The 23,096-nt window shown below is 29.6% G+C and overlaps 1 protein-coding gene across 6 annotated transcripts in view; it reads left to right on the top strand.

Moving 5' to 3' along the window:
* Positions 1-22,193, top strand: part of Lar (tyrosine-protein phosphatase Lar) — a 38,637-nt gene extending 16,444 nt beyond the window's left edge. For 3 of the 6 annotated variants that reach the window (XM_070645632.1, XM_070645633.1, XM_070645631.1), the window contains exons 9-32: positions 13-50; positions 114-459; positions 701-834; positions 955-1,061; positions 1,174-1,217; positions 1,523-1,578; positions 1,848-1,892; positions 2,477-2,669; positions 3,034-3,184; positions 3,269-3,363; positions 3,453-3,494; positions 7,402-7,701; positions 14,267-14,354; positions 14,500-14,939; positions 15,024-17,055; positions 17,139-17,376; positions 17,452-17,548; positions 18,170-18,288; positions 18,362-18,722; positions 18,806-18,859; positions 18,952-19,185; positions 19,270-19,377; positions 19,444-19,574; positions 19,669-22,193. In XM_070645632.1, coding sequence (XP_070501733.1) covers positions 13-50; positions 114-459; positions 701-834; positions 955-1,061; positions 1,174-1,217; positions 1,523-1,578; positions 1,848-1,892; positions 2,477-2,669; positions 3,034-3,184; positions 3,269-3,363; positions 3,453-3,494; positions 7,402-7,701; positions 14,267-14,354; positions 14,500-14,939; positions 15,024-17,055; positions 17,139-17,376; positions 17,452-17,548; positions 18,170-18,288; positions 18,362-18,722; positions 18,806-18,859; positions 18,952-19,185; positions 19,270-19,377; positions 19,444-19,574; positions 19,669-19,737 — 5,522 coding nt within the window. In that variant the 3' untranslated portion in view covers positions 19,738-22,193. The remainder of the gene's footprint in view (positions 1-12; positions 51-113; positions 460-700; positions 835-954; positions 1,062-1,173; positions 1,218-1,522; positions 1,579-1,847; positions 1,893-2,476; positions 2,670-3,033; positions 3,185-3,268; positions 3,364-3,452; positions 3,495-7,401; positions 7,702-14,266; positions 14,355-14,499; positions 14,940-15,023; positions 17,056-17,138; positions 17,377-17,451; positions 17,549-18,169; positions 18,289-18,361; positions 18,723-18,805; positions 18,860-18,951; positions 19,186-19,269; positions 19,378-19,443; positions 19,575-19,668) is intronic. The other 3 variants (XM_070645635.1, XM_070645636.1, XM_070645634.1) reach the window with 2 other exon arrangements.
* Positions 22,194-23,096: the final 903 nt, after the last annotated feature.

Here is a 23,096-nt window from a genome sequence, read left to right as displayed (position 1 = left end):
CTACCCTTAAAGGTTCATTGCAAATATCACAAAGTGAAGAAGCTGATCAGGTACTTACAATTAAGAAGTTTATGCCTTTTTTTATTGTACTTATATAATATACTTATCGTTAGGGAAAATATGAATGCGTAGCGGAAAATGCTGTCGGAACGGAGCATTCGAAAGTCATAAATCTATACGTGAAAATACGACGAGTTCCGCCCCAGTTTTCGCGACCTCCAGACCCCATATCAGAGGTAATGCTTGGGGGCAGTTTAAATTTAACTTGTGTTGCTGTTGGATCTCCAATGCCATTTGTAAAATGGCGATTACAAGATGAGGATTTAACTCCCGAAAATGACTTACCTGTTGGAAAGAGTATATTAGCACTGGATGACATACGAACTAGTGTCAATTATACTTGTGTTGCATCATCAAGTTTAGGGGTGATTGAGGCAAATGCCTTTGTAAAAGTTCAATGTAAGTTTTTTGGCCTCAAAATTATTTTATTATGCCTTTTTTTTACTGTGTGAAGTCCATTTACTCATCCAAACAAAATGAACATCCATATATTATACCACAAAATTGCTTTCATCGTATTTATCATAATTTTTGGTTCGTTGCGTACCTATTATTTAGCATAACCATATTGTATTACATTACGTATGTAGTCAAACGAATATTTTATGGATACAATTTTCTATAATTTTCTCATATATAGCACTTCCTATTGCACCGACGGATTTAAGGATATCAGAAGTAACTGCAACAACAGTTAGATTGGAATGGAGTTATAAAGGAACAGAAGATTTGCAGTACTATGTACTTCAACATAAACCAAAGAATGCTAATCAAGTAAGTAAATATGAAAGCATATACAAAAGAATGTAGCTACAACTACTTACCTGCCTTATAATGAATGGGTAAATTCTCAAATAAAAAATATTTCTATTTTCTTGCTTCCTCAATCGAAAGGCTTATAGCGAAACTAGTGGCATAATAACAATGTTTTATGTTGTACGAGGTCTCAGTCCTTATACCGAATATGAGTTCCATGTTATCGGTGTGAATAATATTGGAAGGTAAATAAAAGTTAATTGAAATTGTGAAAAAATAAGAATTGGGGTGGGAGGGGATGAGTTGGGGTAAATATTCACAATATTATTTAATTTTAAAATTAAAAACAAATTTCAGGGGCCCACCATCAGCCGCTGTATCAGCAACGACGGGCGAAACAGGTACGCAATAATTAATGTTTGTCAGGGTGAATGGGAAGGAAAAATAACAAAATAAAACTTAATGTCTTTATGCTTTATTCTCTATCTATCTATCTATAATAATCATTATAATAAATATTGCAATCATTTTTCACAATGGATATTTAATAGGCTCTAGTAAGTAAACATGCTTTGAAAATTTTCTGAAAATTAATTATCCAATAAAATTAATTTAAAAAATTCGAAGAGAAGATAAATATAGCAAATTGAAAACAATATAATATCGATTTAAATTCACATATTTTCTACGTCCTATTTTATTACAGAAATGGAAAGTGCCCCCAGAAACATTGAAGTTAGACCATTAAGCTCATCAACAATGGTATGGAATATAATATCTGAATTTATTTATTTTTCATTTATACAATAAGATTATTGTGGATTTATTTTTATTTTATTGGTCACTTTTGTGGCCTGTATCTACTATGTTACTCAATATACTCTCATTTATTGGTAATTTAGTTAAAATTTTGTAAATTCGGAGCTTTGCATCTGATTCTGTTTTGTATTCATATCCATAAAGTGATCAATTAAAGAATTAGAAATATGTAAATTTGAATATAATTCTGACATTTTTATTACATTTTATAGGTTATAACTTGGCAAAGTCCAGATCAACCTAATGGGTTAATCAACGTAAGTATTCAAGTATTCATGTATTCAAGTATTCAAAATTGAAAATCTTAAGATTTAAACTTTTATTGACCATCCTGGCAATATACCTTCTTATCTGCAATCAAACCCGATTAACACCCACTAACCCCCTGGAAGTTGGAAAAACTTCTTCAATTTTGAAGATATTTTCGTGCAAAAATCCAAAAGTCATCTATAATCTTCATTTGATCATTGCGACCCACACTAAACTCAGCCTCGTCCCTTCCCCCATCTGAAAAACGTCTCTGTCCTTAAGTCTAAAATCTTCTAAAATTGACTAAAAATCTCATTTTTGACTCAAAATTGTCAAATCTACTAAGAATTTAAAGATTATTCTAAATGAAAGTCAGAGTATCTTAACGAAAACTTTAGTTTTATTCAAATGCCTTGTGCAGGAAGTAGAAGAAAAAATGAAAATTGATGTGTCAACATAAAGTTTTGTATCTTAAGATTATTTTGTTAATTAACGAAACTTCCTAATTGCCATTTTTATTTTGCATAATGTTTCTAATTCAATTAATTTCTTTCATTTTCATTTCTGTTTGTACACAATATGCATTTAATAGGGATATAAAGTCTACTATACCACAAATCCTACTCAACCGGAGGCATCATGGAACTCACAAATGGTCGATAATAGTGAATTAACAACTATATCTGACTTAACGCCACTCGCTATTTATACAATAAGAGTACAAGCATTTACTTCTATGGGCGCAGGTCCCATGTCGAATCCTGTACAAGTTAAAACACAACAAGGTAAGTGATTTGATCTATTGATTTGAATTTAGAGCTTTTGTGTATATTGAATTTAAATAAGAGAGACAATTTTGGGCTTTTTCGGTTGACTTATTTGATTTGTTCAGATCATCAAATTAAACATGCATTTCAGCTTCAATTACTAGGTTTTACAGCTCGTAAATAGCATAGATTGTGAATAAAATATAATTAAATATTTGCTCAATTTTTCAAATCAAAATGTGTACTCGATTTTTCAATTACACGTTTATCTCATTCACATGTTTATTTATTTATCATGTATCCATCTATCTGTATATTTATCCTGTCATTTTTTTATTTTTCTTCTTCCTTCCATCCATCCATCCATCTGGTTTACATATAGGTGTGCCATCACAACCAAGCAATTTTCGTGCAATTGATATAGGAGAGACAGCAGTCACATTGCAATGGAATAGACCATCACATAGTGGTGACACAATTGTTCATTTTGAACTATACTATAATGATACATATGCAAATGAACAACATCATCAGTACGATATAAAAAATTTAATTTATAAATAATGGTCACAATTTGTAACTAAAACAAAACAAAAACACAAATTTTTCATTTACAGACGAATTCCAAATGTTGAAACTTATACATTAAGTGGATTGTATCCAGATACATTGTATTATATTTGGTTAGCTGCTAGATCACAACGTGGAGAAGGTGGGATAGTTTTACAGTCAATTAAAGTCAACAGAAAAGTTTTATTCTTTATTCTTTTTGTTTCTTTTCTCTTCCTTTGCTCTATTTAGGTGCAACTACTCCTCCCATACCTGTTAGAACTAAACAATATGGTAAGATACAGTGTGTAAACATTTCCTTACATGTCTAATGACGACTTCAAATGGATTCATTTGAGTGAAAAAAAAAAAAGTTATTTGAATTCGTCATTCAGATAGAGATGCTTAAGGGAAGCAATGAGGTAAAAAATGGAAATCGACACAAAAGAATCCGACTATGTGTTCATTTTATATCATATAAAATGAATAAGATTAAGGCCAACAATATCAAATCAATATCTGAAGAGAAAATCTGAATCTTGATTACATTTATGTGTAAATAGAGAAGTTTATATCATTTTCAGTTCTTTCTTTATATATATATACTTTATGATTTAATAAGAAAGGATGAGATAACAATTTAAGTTTAAGTACGAGAATACGAAGAATGAGAAAGTCATCATCATTTTTATTTTCTTGTCTGTTTTTAAAGCAAGTTGTTTATTCAAATGATTTGAGGTCGTGTTTTGTAAGAAATTGAAACACGTCAATCATTCACGTATATATATTTGACATTTTCACGCTAATGCCACCGAATTTTAAATCCTTAGCAGAATACATTCATTCGTCTTGTTGTTACACCACTCGAGGGGATGGAGGGGAGGGTGAAAGAGAAAACCATAAAGCTAACAGTTGTGGCTTTGAATGTAACAAATACATTTATATATATTATTCATTATTGTAAGTTATGACACAAATTGTAACCGATACTTCCATTATTTTCATTTAATACAATACAAACAGGAAACCTTCTTCTCCTTAACAATGAGTTTTTTCAATAATCTCTCACTAATGCTATGCTCCATGTCTGTGTAACTGAGCATTTTTTTAATATCGGAAAACTTTATTCAATAAATTTAAAACCATTTCTCATTATCGTGATAAAACATTCAACTCAGCACAACTTAAAATAGCATGACTGATGGCATCAAGTCATCAACTTTCGTGCACCTGAGGCTATTAGCGTAAAAACAGAATACGGTTTAGTATTTCAGATAGGTAATTCTATGACCCATATAAAACGAGTCCAGATTCGTATGGCGATTAGATTTTTTTAGCATAGCTAAGGAGGAGAAGGCACAGTAAGCATACACAAAAAAAAAATTGTTAGAGGCGAAAAAGCAATCTGAGACAAAAAGCAGTAACGTTAATCAAACAATTTTGTTAGCTGGGGGGTCGTTCGCATATTATGTAGCGCTCCGTAATACTCTTGAAGGGGAAGGGGTACTGTTGAGATTTGAGTTTTAAGGCAAAAGAAAATAACGGTCATCAAGGATTTAAAAAGTTTAACGGTTGTTCAAAATTCAAAGTAAAGTTCAAAATTGAACTTCGGGAATTTTGGCGGGAACTTTCAAGTATAAAAGGAGGAATTTTTTGGAGAGAAATTCAGTTGAGTTTGAGAACTCATAAAGGTAACAGCTAAAGGTCAAAGGACAAAACTAAGGAGTTAACCATAGTAAGGGTTTATAAAGGCTAAACATAAATGAGTACGTGAACAGAAAGTCGATTTGTCACGTCACGTAATAAGCGAATAGCCCCTCATGGTAAATATTATTAATGCGAAAAATTAAACAAGAAAGTTATTTGTAAAAACACAAAAAAAAGGGGGGAAAAGGAATGTTGGCCTACACAAATAAATTCTCGGATAAACTGACCCTTAGTAATTGCAAAATACAATTTTTTGTACTCTCATGTGTATTTAAAATCGCAGAATTTTTTTAAGCACTACAAAGTGAATAATTGACAGTGTTTTATACCAGAATGAACACGTCCTCATTTCAATTTCAATATTTGATTTTTATTTTATTTGAAGTTTGTGAAAAAAAGATAAAAAAAATTAAATCACATGAAAAATGAACAAATTAATTTAATTTAATTGGAATTTTGTAAGTTTTCTGAACTTCTTCAGGAGTGTATTGATTGAATGAGTGTTTTTAATCAATTTTAAATCGACTTTTTGTCACATGGTTGAAATGCATGAAACTTTTTTTTGGAACTTTTTTTTCACAAAATATATTGAATGTTTGCACTTATTTTTCATATTTCTATTATAAAAATACAGCATTGCACATTTTCGCACCAGAAAATATGTTTCACAATTGTTTTTTTTTAAATAATTATTTATGAGAAAAATTTTAGTGAACAAAATTTAGTTTTTTTTTTTAAATTAATTAATTAATTTATTCTGTTTTTCATTTCAATTTGAAAAGAATTTAAATTCTCTTTACTATTATTAGTGTATAATATTTTTAAAGTTAATGTCGTTGTCGTTGCATCCAGTAGTAAAGATGAATTGCATTTTAAGTAATCACTAAATGTATCATCACTGTAATATCTTTCTTCTTTTTCATATATACTTTTATTTCCAAGTAGAAACTTTTTTTTGAAAGAGTTGCTCTAAAGTAAAAAAAAAAATAATATAAATGACGTATAATTTCATATATTATTGATTCTTTACTGCTGAATCAAAACAACTGACATTATGCTTATACATTATTTATTATATTCTTTTATGTTAGACTATATTTTTTTTATTTTACTTTATGATATATTTATGTTCTTACTTTAAAGTTATGATAGGGTTCTTCCAACGAAAAAGAATATTTTTCATTCCTTTCGACAGAACTTCAACTCTTATTTCTCTCATGAAAAATGTTCCACGTGTCATTTATGGTTGAACATTTTGAGAAAATATATGGATTTTTAAGATTTTTTTTAGAAATTGAGATATATTCGTAAAGCATCAACAGTTGGTTTATTCATGACTTGCTGCTACGCTTTTGAGGGAATTAGTGTGTTTCAGATTTTTAGTTCCTTTTTGAGAGATGAATTTTTAATGCCATTTTAGTTAAAAGACATTTTGATCGTTTGCATAATCAAACATCCAGCAAGTCAAGTCAAGTCATGAGGATTTATAGTTTTTTGAGGCGAAATTGAAAATTACTCAGAATTAATTGAAAACTTTTGGTCCTTTTTGTGCTTCTGAGTTAATGACGAAGCACTTGTGCTCATTCATTTTGAGCTAATTGATGTTAATTAACTCCCAATCGATAAAATTAATGAATATGACCAGTTCGATAAATGAAAAATTACCTTACAAATCACACAGTAGGCTGGGAGAAAATCTTGCTGCAATTTGAAATCAAAAGGGGCGTAAAAATACGAGACAAAAAGTATTCAAAATTGAAATTTCCGTTAAATTATTCATGCATAAAATTGAAATGAAAATGAAAATTTAAAGAAATAGACTTTAATAGAAGATTTCCTAATAAATGTGACCATAATATCTTGTGCCTAATATTTTATTCATCCTCATGTGGGAGAATTTTCCAAACAATTTAGAAAATTGTTCTTATATTTTTAAAGGACATCCGTAAATATTTTCATATCGATTGTTTTTGTTCAAGCATAAATGTACATACAGCATACATTTAAACTTTGAATGTTAAAAAAATATATGTATGATGTTAAAAAAATACCAAAACATTTTCATGTAATTCTATTCTTATATAGTAAAAAAAAGTAATATATTCAAAACTTAATTACATTTCATTATTTTTATGCATATACAATGGACTAACATAATAACCAAAAAATTTCTGGGATCAAAACTATTTTCATACCAAAAAAAAATAATGTTCATTATTTTATAAACTCGATTATGTGAGCCAACAAGTAATCCTGCTAAAAAGTTTTCAAAAAAATATAAATTTCAATTTGCGGAATTGATATTACCCTTAAAACTTTATCAAGAGCCCTATTATATCTAACATATTAGTTTATTTATTTTGTTCATTATGATTTAAGTATAATTTCATTTTCATTATCATTTTTCCTCATTTTATGTTCTTTTTTCTTTTCAAAAAAAATCTATCTATCGATTCTGATTTAATTGCAATAAAAATGTAATGAATTACAATAGTGCCAGGAGCGCCACCACAAAACATTACCGCAACTGCTACAAGCTCAACAAAGATCAAAGTAGCATGGCAACCTCCGCCTCAAGATCGTGCTAATGGTCGTATAATGTATTACAAGTTATTTTTTGTCGAGGAAGGAAGGTTAGACACTGATGCTGATTCAGTAAAGTTATGGAATGTAACAGAATTTGAATTGGATGAATTAAAGAAATGGACAGAATATAAGATTTGGATATTAGCTGGCACTTCCGTTGGTGATGGACCACGATCGATACCGATTAAATGCAGAACACACGAGGATGGTATGTATGATTTGATGAGAATTTTTGAATATCCTAACAAAATATAAAAAAAAGAAAAAAAATTGAAAAACCAAGAGAAATTCTCTTAACTAATAATTTTGCCTTAAATCTTATTCCCTTCTATTCCTCTGACAATCAATCAACAGGATTTTTTTAGAAGAAAAAAAACATTTTTTCCCATTTTTTTACAAACTTTTTTACAAGAGCAACTTTTTTTTTTGTTTTTGCGGAAGACAATGGACTTTTTGATGTCTTCTAACTTTTTTTTTGTTCCTTTTTAAATCTTGACTTTTTATTGCAGCAGGATGCATTCAAACTTGTTTTTGTTTTTGATAAAATTTTTTGAAGGTTTTTTTGAATTTTTTAACCAAAATTTTTCTTCATGTACTAATTTTTTATATGGCAGCACTCGCATAGTTTCAATGTTGAAACCTATATATATTTATATATTTTTTTTTGGAAAAATGCACACATTTTGTTTAGATTTTTTCACACACCAAACTTAAATAAGATGTGACAATTTTTTTGAAATTTGCTCCGAAATTTGTTGTTTGGCAATTTGTTTTTGAGCCATGGACTTTTGTATTAGATATTTTTGATTACAATCCCGAACGGCGTCAAAATTATCAGCTTTAAGCTTTTTTAAGGAGAATCTTAAGCAGCACCTTTTGGTCGAAAATGCAATAAATTGTAAATTTATCATGTCGACTACCTAGATTTAGATTTAGTCAAACCTGAGTAGTAAATTTGGACCTACATCAAAATCTTGATCAGTCAACATGGTAACATGTAGATTTAAGTATTTTTGGTGACTAAATGGCACCTGTCCCAGTGAACAACTGGATGATTTGTCTCTTTGATTTTTGGTATATTAATATGACTAAGTTAAATGTTCAAAGGAGGTTTTTCATCCTTGAAATTGAATATTTAGTTCATATAGACCAATTAGAGTTGACTGCTTGTTATACCCTAGGATAGTCATTTTCATCCTATAGAATGTAACTTTTGTCATGCTTAATTATCAACTAGGACTTGCGCAGATGAATAATCTAACCATACTAATGTATTTGACAGGGACATATCCTAGCTATACTTAAACAAATGACTAGAGTTTACTCTAAATTATAGTCTTTTTCATATTCTTGTCATACCAGAGTAGGTTTACCCTAGTATATACCAAAAATACCAATCTAATCTCCTTAAAACTCTTTCTAGTCTGACTTATTTTGACGAATTTCGGGAAAAACCAAAAAAAATGCATGAAATGAAATTTTTGATTTTTGAAAGCATTTTCTGAAGAAGAATTACCTTGTATATGCCTGTTCCTTCCTTTTATACCTTTAACACAGTTTCAATTCTTTATGCACACAGCTTTTTTTGTGTCTCAATATCCTTCACATCAGTTTTTTTTTGTGGATATAAATCATTCAATGAGTTTTCAGTTTGGGCTCCTTAAAAAAAAGGCAGCACAACAAAAAAGAAAGAATTCCTTTGAAGATTTTCCATCTTTCTCTCCTGTGTAATGACAAAATACGTAAAACTAAAGGGAAAGACAAATTCCTCGTAACTTAACTTAATAAGTTGAATTTATTGCAAGGAGGAAAACTCATTGAGTTATATCCATTTTTCTTTGAAAAAGTAATTTTCTTCTTTTTCACTCTATTGATGTTGCTAGCGAACGACAAAAAAGAGAAGGGATAAAAAATTTGTGTGCATATTGAAAGAGAACTTACTGCACATTTTCTTTAGTTCATTTCTTTCCTTTTATTTTTCTCTTTTTTTTACGTTATTTATTAGCAGGGTTGAAAAATTAAGTTACCCGCAGCTGGAACTCGTTTAGATTTGTCAAATGATTTTCATTTGTGACTGACATAAGATTTATGTCGAAAGTTTGTAAAGCGATTAAAAGCCAGGATTGGAAAATGGTTTTGAAACTTCATCACTAAATTGTTAGCTCTTGTGTGCGATTGGAATTGCATGTGGAGCACTTTTTTTATAATCCTCTTGCAGTGTCAGCTCTTTTTGACTGATAAAAAAGAAGCTGAATTTATTAACGAAGTGAATCTTTTTTTTTGCACATGCAGTCAATGTTTGAGTTGAAGTTTTGGAGGTTTTCCTATTGCAGGAAATGATTAAAAAGTTTTCCGGACTTTTTTTTGCCATAATTTTCAGTTCTGGTTTTTAAATTTTTTTGAGGTTATGTTTATAAATTAGTTTCCAGACTGCAGGCTTCATACCCGAGCGATACAGATGGAGATGGCTTCGCTTAAACTATATAAAGCTGCCGAATTTAGGCAGGATGAACAAAGTTTAAGCGGAGCCTTTAGAGTTCCATGGGGCACCTTCTCCACTTGTGTCGCTCGGGATAACTTAACCATTCCAACCCTGTTGTAATTGAAATTAGTAAAAATCTGAAATTTGCACAAAAATTTTTATGATTTCTTTATTTATATTATTCATAAAAAAAAGTTTGATTTACACCAAATGTCGCACATTCCACATGAAAAATAAAAATAATATATAAGCACTCTTATTAGATTAGTAACGATTATTGCACAAAAAAAATTATTTTCTATGATGTTTTAACACGCACAAACTCACAAATGATTTATATTTATTATTATTTCTGTTTTATTTAGTGAAATGATGAACGAATGCAATGACATGTATTAAGAATTTTGTGTATTTGTGTCAATCATAATATTTAAAAAAAAGCTTTTAAAAAAACATGTGAACGAAAAATCGAAATAATGCCAAAAATTAATTTAAAAAATGTTGAATGTTTGATAAAATTGAGTCTTGGTGATGGATGAATGTGGATTTATAAAAATTTGAGAATGTTTTGTTATTAACACTTACACAGTCACTCTCTATTAACACTATTTCTCAGTAACACGAACAGTATACATAAATTTGAACAAAAGAAACAGGAAATTGGTTTTAGAAGAAGTAAAAAAAAAGAAACATGAATAAATTTAAACTTGACAATTATGAAAATGCGATGGTGTAAACAATTCTAATTCTAATTCAATTGCCAAATACTTATTTGCCTTATTCAGAAGATGATAATAAAAAAAAAAAGTTGAGGAAAAATTAAACATTTGAATACCAAGAAATCGTAATCATTGAGAATTAAATGTTTGAAGCATTTGCGAGTGAAATTTGCCGTTTTGTAAATTTGTCTTTAAGCGTCGTAAGTTTTGCGGTAAAATTGAAAAATTTGAAAACTTTTTTAAATAAATTAAAATTTAAATTTTTCAATTTCCGCTTTAAATTGGTGAATAACCTCTTAGATAATAACATCTAGTGCTCTTTAATTTCATTTCTATATTAAAGTCCCAAAAATAATTGATTGACCACTTTAACTTATCATTTTATGTTCCGAGTATGTTTCTATGAATATTAAAATTTGTTATTCAACTCTCGAAGCACTTATCGGGTTTCATTTTATTTCAATTAAACAAATTTATAGTGCATTTTTGTAAAGCAATACATACATTTATTCGTATTAATTTCATATGACTGACTAACAAGGTATAGTGATTCAGTCATTCAGGAAATATGGGTCACACATAGAATTGCCTTTGATTTTTCCCTTTTTGCTCATAAATTAAATTTTAATTTCACATTTGTGTGGGTTTTTTATGTTTCAAGAGAGAAACATTTATAAAATATTTTTTTTTAAAAAAAAAGAAATTCTCTTTTTTTTCAATATTTGTTATTGGACATACAATATTTACAGATGCGAGTCTCATTTCAATCACAATATTTTATTTGAAAATTTCACTCAAATTCATTAAAAAGTTTTTCAATGAAAATTGTGCAACGAGATGTTTCATTGAGGTATAAATTGGTTCATGGAATGACACGTTCTTACTTTTGAAGTGTGAATTCGTATTTTTGCTCCTGCTGCTCAATTTTGAGTGATTGTTGAGAAAGAATTTTTATTGCATTCTTAGCTTTCCTTCAAAATCCTTGAAATGTCTTCTCACTTTTAATAACTTGTACTTATGGAATTTTATAGAATCTACCATAAAATACTGTAATGCATCTGATTTAAAGCAGAGATAAATTGATGTAGATCATTGAACTATATATTTTTTAAATTAAAAACCAAAAAAACTCCCAATTTAGCATCACTTTGATGAAATCATTCCAATTTGCATCAACTATGTTCATTTTCAGAGAGATTTTTCAAAGAGATTTCTCAATAGAATCATTAGTCCAGACAAAAGTGGTTAAAATGCATTATGAGAATACCTCAAATAATCTATCTGTGTTTTCTCATTTATAAAAAAAATTTGAATTTGCTTGTTAACAACATTTTGACCGACTTTTTTCTGCAAAAATGCACTAAAAATTGTTTTTAAAAAAACTTTTTATTTCATTAAAAATTTTTTGAGTTGAATTATACTTTAAAATTTATTTTAAGAGATTGCAAGGAATGTTTCTGCTGCTGTTGTTAAAAAAATTTATTTAAATTTATGATTTAACAAGAACTGATACTTCTAAGAATGTCAATTTACTAACTGTATGATTAATAATATTATAAAAAAAATTTAAAAAAATTTAATTAATTACTTATTTAAATGTTTTTTGATATGATTCTAACAAGTGTATTTTTAACATTTTGTACTTTTTTGCACTTTCTTAATCTTTTTTGGATGCTTGAAAACAAATCTCGATTTTTCATCACTATATTTAACACACCTTTCTTGGGGAATGCGATAAAAAATATAAAAAAAATATCTTGAATGCATATTTCGTTGTTGAAAATTCAATTATAATATTGTGCAACGCTTTGTCTATCCTACGATAAAAAAAAATATAAAAAATATGAACATTATGTTTGATTTCATTTGCTCCTCTTCAATGGATATTTTTTTCAAAATAAAAAAATTTAGTCAAGAGTGAGTACATAAAATGTTAGAAAGTTTGTACATTTCATTTTTTACTGAAAGAAAATTTAATTTTGCGTGCATTTTCCCGAAGGAATCGGACGCTCTTGTCCGCATAATGTCCGTTTGCTCTTTGTCCCTTTTGAATTTATTATGAACACTTTTGAATGGTTTTGAATTTTTTTTGTGTAGCTATGCTCAGAGCAAACATTCTGTCCTATTTGCATTTAAACATTCTAAATTTGATGAATTTTTAAATTTCTATTATTTCACAACATTAAAGCCAACTTCAAGGACAAGAAAATTTTATTCAACTTGAAGTTGACTTTAAAGCTTCTTCAAAGCAATAAATGAATACACAAAAATAAATTAAATTGCCTACAATTGTAAATTAAGATTAGGACATACCAAGTAAAATGGTGAGTTTAAATTGATTTCGTTAGAAAGACTCGCACAGGCAGTGACATCAAAGAAAGCAAATTGAGAAAAATAAATTTCTATTGACATAAACTGAGATTTTCTGCTAAATCTTTAAAAATGAAATTTAGAATTATTACGATGCTTTAATTAGCATTCTAATGGGATAATTAAATTAATACCATTAAGTAATTACGAGCATATACAGCTTTTCTTGAAAATTCTTCAATTTAATCTTTTTGTCTGAATTTTCAAGAAATTTCTGGATCTCAAAACTAAAATTTAAATCCAGCATTAAGACAACCAAGTAAAAATTCAAAACCATGTCTAGGCAAAAGCTGAACTCGGGAAAAAATGCGCTAGAGTCGTTGAGAGACTCGAATTATTTTTAATTTACATGAAAATATGAGAATAAATGGATAATTTTTTATACATATACATATTTTATTCCAAAAAGAATTTGACTATAATGGATAGATGCTCTTATTGTTTTATCTCTCATTCTTATGCTTACATCTATTCTATAAATGTATAAAATGATATAAATATATATATTTTACAATGAATATATTTCTCATGTTTTAATTTAATTTCACATATTTAAATTAATTATATTATAGACGTAAAAAGCATGATAAATTAATTTTTTTCTTGCATGATTAAGTAGAAATTATTTAATTATCATTTTTTAATTACATGTTTCATGAATAAGAGAGACACTTTAAAAAATCAATTGAATTTTATTACGATCAATGATTAATTAATTTATGGAAAAAGAGAAACAGAAAGAGAGAGAGAGAGAGAGATTCGAACTCAAAAAAATAATGAATTATTTGGTATTCAAATGTCATCTCAGGACGAACTTCACAATACGTTTCAAATTTTGCGACTGATAATTTATTTTAAAATAATAATATTGAGAGGGCTTTTTAAAAAGTAAAATAAAACATATTTTCGAGGGTTTGATATTGATTCAATGGCTATTGAATATAATCAGCTATAATGTAAATCATCTTTATTAATTTTGTATATTTTTTTATAAATTTTTTATGCTTTAATTAGCCATTTTTCAAAACTTATGAAGGAATGAAATCATTCTGTAGTAAATGGAACTAAATGAACTTTACTACAAAATGGTTAACAATTCATCATTATTATACATAATTTTGTTTTTTCATTATCATTTTTATTATTATTACAAACTACTACTATTATTTGGTTTTGAAATTGATTTATAACTACAATTACAGTGCCTGGTGAGCCGACTTCTGTGGTAGTTAGAGCTATCAATTCAACAACAATTCATGTTTCATGGAGACCTCCGGCAGAGAAGGATAGGTACATAACACGAATTCTTATTTATGTTTAAATGAGTTTAATTTACAATATAATATAACATCGTCATATATAAACTAAAATCATTTTTCTTTTCACCCCTACCCTCCATACTCTGCCCATTCTGTCGCTCCTACCTTTTACATAGAAATGGTATCATTCGAGGTTATCATATACATGTACATGAAACGAAGGAAGAAGGCAAAAGCTATTTCAATGAACCGATGAAATTTGAAATTCTTGATGGTGTTATGGAATACAATATTACTAGCTTACAACCCGATACAAAATATTCTGTACAAGTTGCTGCTCTGACAAGAAAGGGTGATGGTGATAGAACGCAAGCTGTCATTGTCACGACACCCGGCGGAGTTCCAATACGACCCGTTGTCAAATTAAAAGTCTTAGAGCGTGATCCAACAGTGTCAATTGAACTCGAATGGGAAAGGCCAGCACAAACTTATGGTGAATTGCGTGGCTTTCGCGTGCGGTGGGGTGTTAAAGATCATCATAAATTGCATGAAAGTATGTTAGGTCCTGATACACTTACAAAAAGCATTAAAGATTTAGAGCGTGGAATTGAATATGGTGAGTTTTTTATATCCAACAATAAATTATATTTTTGAGTCTAATAAATTTATACTTTTTATTATTGTATATTCCTTACTATAGAATTCCGAATCGCCGGAACAAATCATATTGGCATTGGTCAGGAAGCTGTAAAATATTACACAACACCTGAGGGGATCCCAACAGGTACACCAACAAATATTTCATATAGATTTCAAACGCCAGATGTACTATGTGTTTCTTGGGACCCACCGTTGAGAGAACATCGTAACGGTCAAATATTACGCTACGACATCCAATTTCATAAGAAAATCGATCACGGTCTAGGAACAGAGAGAAATACAACAATACGTAAAGCTGTTTTTGCAAATCTTGATGAAAGTGCAGAATATGTTGTGCGCATTAGAGCATACACGAAACAAGGTGCTGGTCCATTTAGTGAAAAGATAATTATTGAAACAGAACGAGATATGGGAAGAGCACCAATGATGGTGCAAGCAATTGCAACGTCGGAGCAAACAGTTGAAGTTTGGTGGGAGCCCGTACCGTCGAGAGGAAAGTTAATAGGATATAAGATTTTTTATACTATGACAGCTGTTGAGGATTTAGATGAATGGCAAACAAAAACTGTTGGATTAACTGAATCAGCAGATTTAGTTAATTTAGAGAAATTTGCTCAGTATGCTATCGCAATAGCTGCACGTTTTAAAACTGGTCTTGGAAGGCTGAGTGAGAAAGTAACTGTTAAAATAAAGCCTGAAGATGTTCCACTTAATTTAAGAGCTCAAGATGTTAGTACACACTCGATGACACTCACATGGTCATCACCAATTAGACTAAATCCAATTCATTATAAAATTAGTTTTGATGCAATAAAAGTTTTTGTCGATGCACAAGGCATAACACAACAGCAAACGATTCCACGACGAGAAGTTCAAATTCTACAACACAAAACGTCTCATACAATTAATGAACTGTCTCCATTTACCACATATTATGTGAATGTGTCTGCTGTCCCTGCAGATTATTCTTATCGACCGCCAACAAAAATTAGTGTGACGACACAAATGGCTGCACCGCAGCCCATGGTTAAGCCCGATTTTTATGGTGTTGTAAATCATGAAGAGATTCAAGTGATATTACCGCAAGCATCAGAAGAATACGGTCCCATTTCTCACTACTATTTAGTCGTAATACCTGAGGATAAATCAAATTTACATAAGCAGCCGGATCAATTTCTTACAGAAGAATTAAATCCGTCGAGATCAAATAGGCATGACATGTCAAATGCACCATATATTGCAGCAATGTTCTTGCAAAGAAATATACCGTATACATTTCATTTAGGCTCTGGTGATACATATCATAATTATACTAATAAAAAATTGGAGAGAGGAAAACGATATCGTATATTCGTAAGAGCTGTTGTGGATACGCCTCAAAAACATTTATATACATCGAGTCCATTTTCTGAATTTCTCGCACTCGATATGCGAGAAGCACCGATGGGAGAGCCACCACAAAGACCGGACCCAAATACACATGTACATGACTCAGATGTTCATGTTAATGTCAGTACAGCTGATCAAGGTCTCATATGGGTTATAGTTCCAATTATTGCGGCTTTTCTACTATGTTTCTTCCTGATTGTTGTCTACATTGTAAAACGTCGTAATCAGCCGTGTAAAAATCCTGACACAGCTGTTACACGACCTCTAATGGCAGCAGATTTAGGTGGACCGGCACCGACTGATCCGGTCGACATGCGTCGTTTAAATTTCCAGACACCAGGAATGATACATCATCCTCCCATTCCAATATCTGAACTTGCCAATCACATTGAAAGGTTAAAGGCTAATGGAAATTTAAAATTTTCACAAGAGTACGAGTCGATAGAGCCAGGTCAACAATTTTCATGGGACAATTCAAACATGGAAATCAATAAGCCTAAAAATAGATATGCCAATGTTTGTGCATATGATCACAGCCGAGTTATACTTCAACAACTAGAAGGGCAACCAGGAAGTGATTACATTAATGCTAATTACTGTGATGGATATCGGAAACATAATGCTTACATAGCTACTCAAGGGCCCTTACAAAATACTTGTGCTGATTTTTGGCGTATGATATGGTATTGTTATTTTTTATTACTTCTATAATGTCATAATAATTGTGATATTTTCCTTCATTACAACCCCCAAAATAATATTATAGGGAAGTTGAGTCATCAACCATTGTTATGATGACAAGATTAGAAGAGCGAATGAGGAAGAAATGTGACCAATATTGGCCAACGCGTGGAACTGAAACATATGGTTTAATGACAGTTACAATTACGGCAACGCAGGAATTAGCTACATATAGCATTCGAACATTCCAACTGACGCGTGCTGGTTCGAATGAATCTAGAGAAATTAAACAAGTGCAATATACCTCTTGGCCAGATCATGGTGTAAGTATCGCACGTGTTTTTGACACTATTTTTGGATAATAATACATAAATCATTTTACATATCCATATTCATAGGTACCCGACAATCCCGCTCCATTTTTACAATTCCTTCGACGCACAAAATCCCTCACACCAAGTGAGGCAGGACCTATTGTTGTACATTGTTCTGCAGGTATATTAAACATACATCAATAAATGTCATAACATTTTTTTTTAATAATAATTTATAAATTATGAAGTCATGAGCTTCAATATGGCTGAAATTCACTCAATCATTGAGTATATAAATTTTATTAAATTCAAATTTAAGAGGAAACTTGAGTAAATATTATTTTAATCATATTGAGGTAGAGTAAATAAGGAAATATTTTTCGAAATATGCAATACTCGTGTTCCTTGAAATTAATTCCCATTTTCAATACAAAGAAATAAAAAATCATTGCAAATGATTTTATTTTTCATTCTCGGAACTGTTTTTCATACATTTCGTGACCACAATCACGCAGGAGTAAGGAAAAATATTTCAATTAAAATGTTTTAGTGTAGTTTACTCTACCCATGCGTCTTTTACAATCTTGTTTTTCGTGTGGTTTGAAAAATGTCGCTGCTTACTACTCAAATTCATTCTTGTAATGAGAGATGATTGAAGTATCTTGAAATTAGTGAACTTGTTGAAAGTTTGCTGTAAGTTTTTTCAAACTTTTTTAACAAGAATTTTTCATGCTTTATAATAAAAAATAGAGGAATTACTTTTGTAATAAATCTCAATATTATATCTCGTTTGAACTAACAGGTGTAGGACGCACAGGTTGTTATATTGTAATCGATTCGATGCTTGAGAGAATAGAGAAAGAGAAGATGGTTGATATTTATGGTCATGTTACATGCTTAAGAGCACAAAGAAACTATATGGTATGGATAGGACATTAAAATTTATGAAATATGAAAAAAAATATTAATGCTTCCTTATCTCCTCGTCATCCAGGTTCAAACAGAGGAACAATATATTTTTATTCATGATGCATTGCTTGAAGCGGCCATTTGTGGCAATACTGAAGTTCCTGCAACTGAATTGCATACACACATACAAAAATTGATGCAAGTAGATCCATCGGAGAATATAACATGCATGGAGATGGAATTTAAAAAATTATCCAATATTAAAATTGATTCATCGAAATTTGTTACGGCAAATAATCCTGTCAACAAGGATAAGAATCGACTAGTCCATATATTGCCATTTGAATCGACGAGAGTATGTTTATCTGTCGATCGAGGAATTGAAGGCTCTGATTATATTAATGCAAGCTTTATCGATGGATATCGCTATAGAATGGCTTATATCGGTAAGTAAAGCAATTAATGCATTGGAATTTAAATGAAAAATACTTTTCTTTTTTTCTCCCTCTCTTATTCTCTATATATACAGCTACGCAAGCACCGCTTCCAAATACATCGGAAGATTTTTGGCGAATGCTTTGGGGTAATTATTCTTTTGTTAAAATATAAATTCTTTGTTTTTCAAGTCTGCAAATATTTATAATAAAATATTTCAACTTTTCATCACTCATTCAGAACACAATTCAACGATTATTGTTATGCTTACTAAACTTAAGGAGATGGGGAAGGAGAAGTGTACGCAATATTGGCCCGATACACGTTCCGTTCGTTATCAGTATTATGTAGTTGATCCAGTGGCTGAATATAATATGCCACAATATAAATTAAGAGAATTCAAAGTTACGGATGCTCGTGATGGCTCGAGTAGAACTGTTCGTCAATTTCAATTTTTGGATTGGCCTGAACAAGGTGATTAATCGCTTCCTCTCAAATCCTCTTAAACTAATTGAAAACTCATTGATTAATGGCATATCTTGTTCGTTTTCATTACAGGCGTACCAAAATCTGGAGAAGGCTTTATAGATTTTATAGGACAAGTACACAAGACAAAAGAGCAATTTGGTCTTGAAAATTCACCAATTACAATTCATTGTTCAGCAGGTATGTGTGTTCAGGAAAGCATCAAAAATCTATTGTTTTTATCACTAATTGTTCTAATTAATGCAGGTGTTGGAAGAACCGGCGTATTTATAACATTAAGTATTGTTCTCGAACGAATGCAATATGAAGGAGTACTTGACGTCTTTCAAACTGTTCGAATTTTACGTTCTCAGCGAATTCATATGGTTCAAACAGAGGTAAAATTAACATGGATAGCAGTGCTCATCATGATTTATTCATTTATATTTTATTTATTTTATATCTTATCCCACACTTTATTTTCATCCACAGGATCAATATCAATTTTGTTATCGAGCTGCTCTGGAATACTTGGGTTCATTTGATCATTATACAAATTAAAGAGATGGAAAATAATACAATATTAAAAGTAGAAAATGTGATTATAAGCATTTTATTTAGTAGGATAATTTTTCTTAATCAAAGTATTATGTAGCGTATATCTTCTTATTTTAAGGTACATCACTCTTTTAAGAACGATACAAAAAGTTTTTAAAGATGGTTTCATGTTAGCTTTATGATGATGATTTAATTATGGTTATTATCAGGATCAAACTATATTGAGGTCGTCTGATACAATTTTCTATTAAGCTATTAAGTTCAGTTTTTTAATTTGTCCTAGAAGTAACTAAAATTGATGCTACAATAATTAAATTTATGCTGATTCAGATGATTGAAAGTTGCACTAGTTAAGCAGGGTATGGCAGTCATACATATGACTAGCTAGCAGGAACATATCGCACAAAAATTAGTTCCACCTGATGCCAAAATAACCGAGACCAATGAACCATAATGCTAACAAGATATCTTCCTTTTAAAAATTTTGTATCACTCGGGTCCGCATTTTTTATATTATATTTAAAACTGGCTTCGTTTGTGATTTATGCTATATACTTATTAAATTCCTCGTGTTTTTAGTCTGCAACAAAAGCATTTTTAATCGCGAATGATAAAGAAATTACTTACACACCACAATTATAATAATTATAATGATGATAACGAATTTCATGAGTGAATGAATCAATTTTATTACGAGAAAAAAAAGAGGAAATTTTTTTATGATTTTTTGATGTCGATGTCGGTAAATGATATGATATGAAAATATTTTTCTGTGATTTCGTTCAATTATAAACCATAAAAAAAATATTGGAATTAAATCGATAAAAAAATATTTGGCAGCGTAATTTTTTGTTTGGATTTTCTTTTTTGTTCACTCATTAAATTCTAACTTAAATGGATATACATTTATTATACAAGGTTGTAATCAAGGTATTTGTATGTTTACATTTTTATACTGTAAACTTTGTCTGGGATATATAAATTTTTTGATGATATCCCTCACCCCAATTCAACTCATTGTGTTAATCCGACCGAAAAATAAATTTGGGATTTTGTCGTTTATAGAAATGACAATAATTTCTGTTGGAACCATTTTTTTATTATAAAAAGCCATTGGTGTAAGCACAAATAATTCCCATGGGCAGTGTTTTTCACAAGTACAACTTTTCTCACCTCAAATGTTGGCTTTTCGGATGCTGTGATGAAATTTCAATTCTTTGCCAGATAGTTTGAATAGGGATCATAATTGCAATGGTACAAAAAATTATAAAGAATTATTATTGTGTGGGTTGTGGTAAAATTTTAACCATAATCGTTTGATATTCAACATGGAAAAAAGACTTTTAGAAGTATATAACTAGTGTAACATGTGTTGCTTGCCATTTTAGACATGTTGTTTGGTTCTTCCAACATAGAACAACTCTCTAAATATATTCAAATAATTCTCAATATAAACTCAGACGATTTCAAAAATGTGTTCCGAGGATCTCAAATATGCAGTTTTACTGAAAATTGAGGAAATACTCAACCGAATAGCAATGTAGCTCTCGGTTCTGATTTATCAGAATTCAGCTTCAAATTCATTGAATTGCTTCAAATGTAAACAAAATCCTACGACATGAAGTTAGCTGCAAAATGAAATTTCAAAATTAATTTTGTAACCGACACTGCCATTATCATTAAAAATCTACCCAACAAAAGCAGTATGAAGGTGTAAGCATAGACACACTTGACGATATCTTGGCAACTTTACATTAATTATTATGTAAAAAAATAAGAAGTAATTAAATAAGACTGAAATGTATCATCACGTATTTTTTAAAAATTCCTTCTTTTCAACTTCAGTTCAGCTTTTAAGTTTTAAAAAAGTGGTAATTAATTTTTTAATGGAAATATTTTTTTAATACAGCCAGTAAACAAAAAGTCATTGAAATTGGAAATTCTCATATCGAATTAACATATAAGGAATAGTCATGAAGGAAAAGATAAAAAATTATTATATTATCTTCCATTACCAATATTAGACGAAGGAATTAGATTTTTTGGATATTATAAAAATTATCTCATGAATATTCAGGCTTAAACGCATAAAAAGAATTGTAGTGTCTAACAAAAAAAATTATAAAAAAATTGAAGATGAAAAAAAAAACTTTTACATTTCTAGCTATTTTTATTTTTAATTCTATGTTGTTCTCATTAGTTTTATTGTGTGAGAAATGAAATTTAATTTCAATTAACACAAAACATATAAACCAAGATCGAATTTTTTAAAATTTATTTTTAATTTTTTTTTTCGTTTGTGTATCGATTCTGTTCAATTTCCCAGAGATTAAAGCAGAGCGCATTTTAAAAGAACATAGCAATATTATTTTATATATTTTTCAAGACAAACTTAATAAATGACAAAAAAAAGTTTTTTTTATTGATTTTTTATTAAAGTTTTTTTAATAAACGAAAAAAAACATCAACTACTGTAAAAGTTATTGTAAAAATACCTATAGATAAATAAAAATTCTTACTATAATTATAATTATCTAAAAAATAAACAATATATTGTGTTTTTCTTCCTTTCCTCTCATTTCGTTCATTCATAAGATGTTTATCTCTTTGATTTTTCACAAATTTGCTATTTTTCAACATGTCTGTCAAAACAACACACACGACAATGAAAACATTTGATGTTCTATGGCGTTAATAGCCTCAAAAAATTGGAGTAAGAAAAATTAAAATTGAATTTGGCCAATCATCCTTATATTCGTGAGTAGAGATTCTCAAATGTCGAAATTTCACAGAAACATAACGGTTTATGAAAATTTGAATTTTCGCATCATTTAATTTGCTTTCGCATCTTTGAATTCGCCTTTGTAATTATTTACTTTTAATTAAATTGTAGTAAACAAGATTAAAATTAATATTGAACGCAACTTAGTAAGTATTTATCCCTTTATCGTTTACTGTATTTAACCTCTATCATTTCAGATCGCAAAATCTCTACGCCAATGGCAGAAAAGTAATAACAATAAAATGAATCAAGATAAATTAATGTCAGGAAAGATCAACATAATACTCGTAAAATTTTCTTTTAATTCCTCGAAAACGAAAAGTATATTTATCATTTACAGCATCAAAATTATGAAGAAACTTCCAATTTCTATTAAAAAACTTTACTATAAAATTACCGCATTTAAAATGTGCAAATTGTTCACAAATTCTCCAATTATCGGATGATTTAAAACAGAAGGTAATTCATATTAATTAAATAGGCTGTAAATGATTGACTGACCTCCAAAATGGGTCGTAAATCATAAAAGATTGAAACTACATTTCAGCAAATTTCAACTAACTGAAGATTTACGACAGCA

The sequence above is a fragment of the Chironomus tepperi genome, unplaced genomic scaffold, assembly GCF_022539635.2.
Source record: "Chironomus tepperi strain 1889 unplaced genomic scaffold, CSIRO-AGI_Ctep_v1 contig_354, whole genome shotgun sequence".
NCBI lineage: Eukaryota > Metazoa > Arthropoda > Insecta > Diptera > Chironomidae > Chironomus > Chironomus tepperi.
This window is presented reverse-complemented; position numbering and strand designations above follow the sequence as displayed.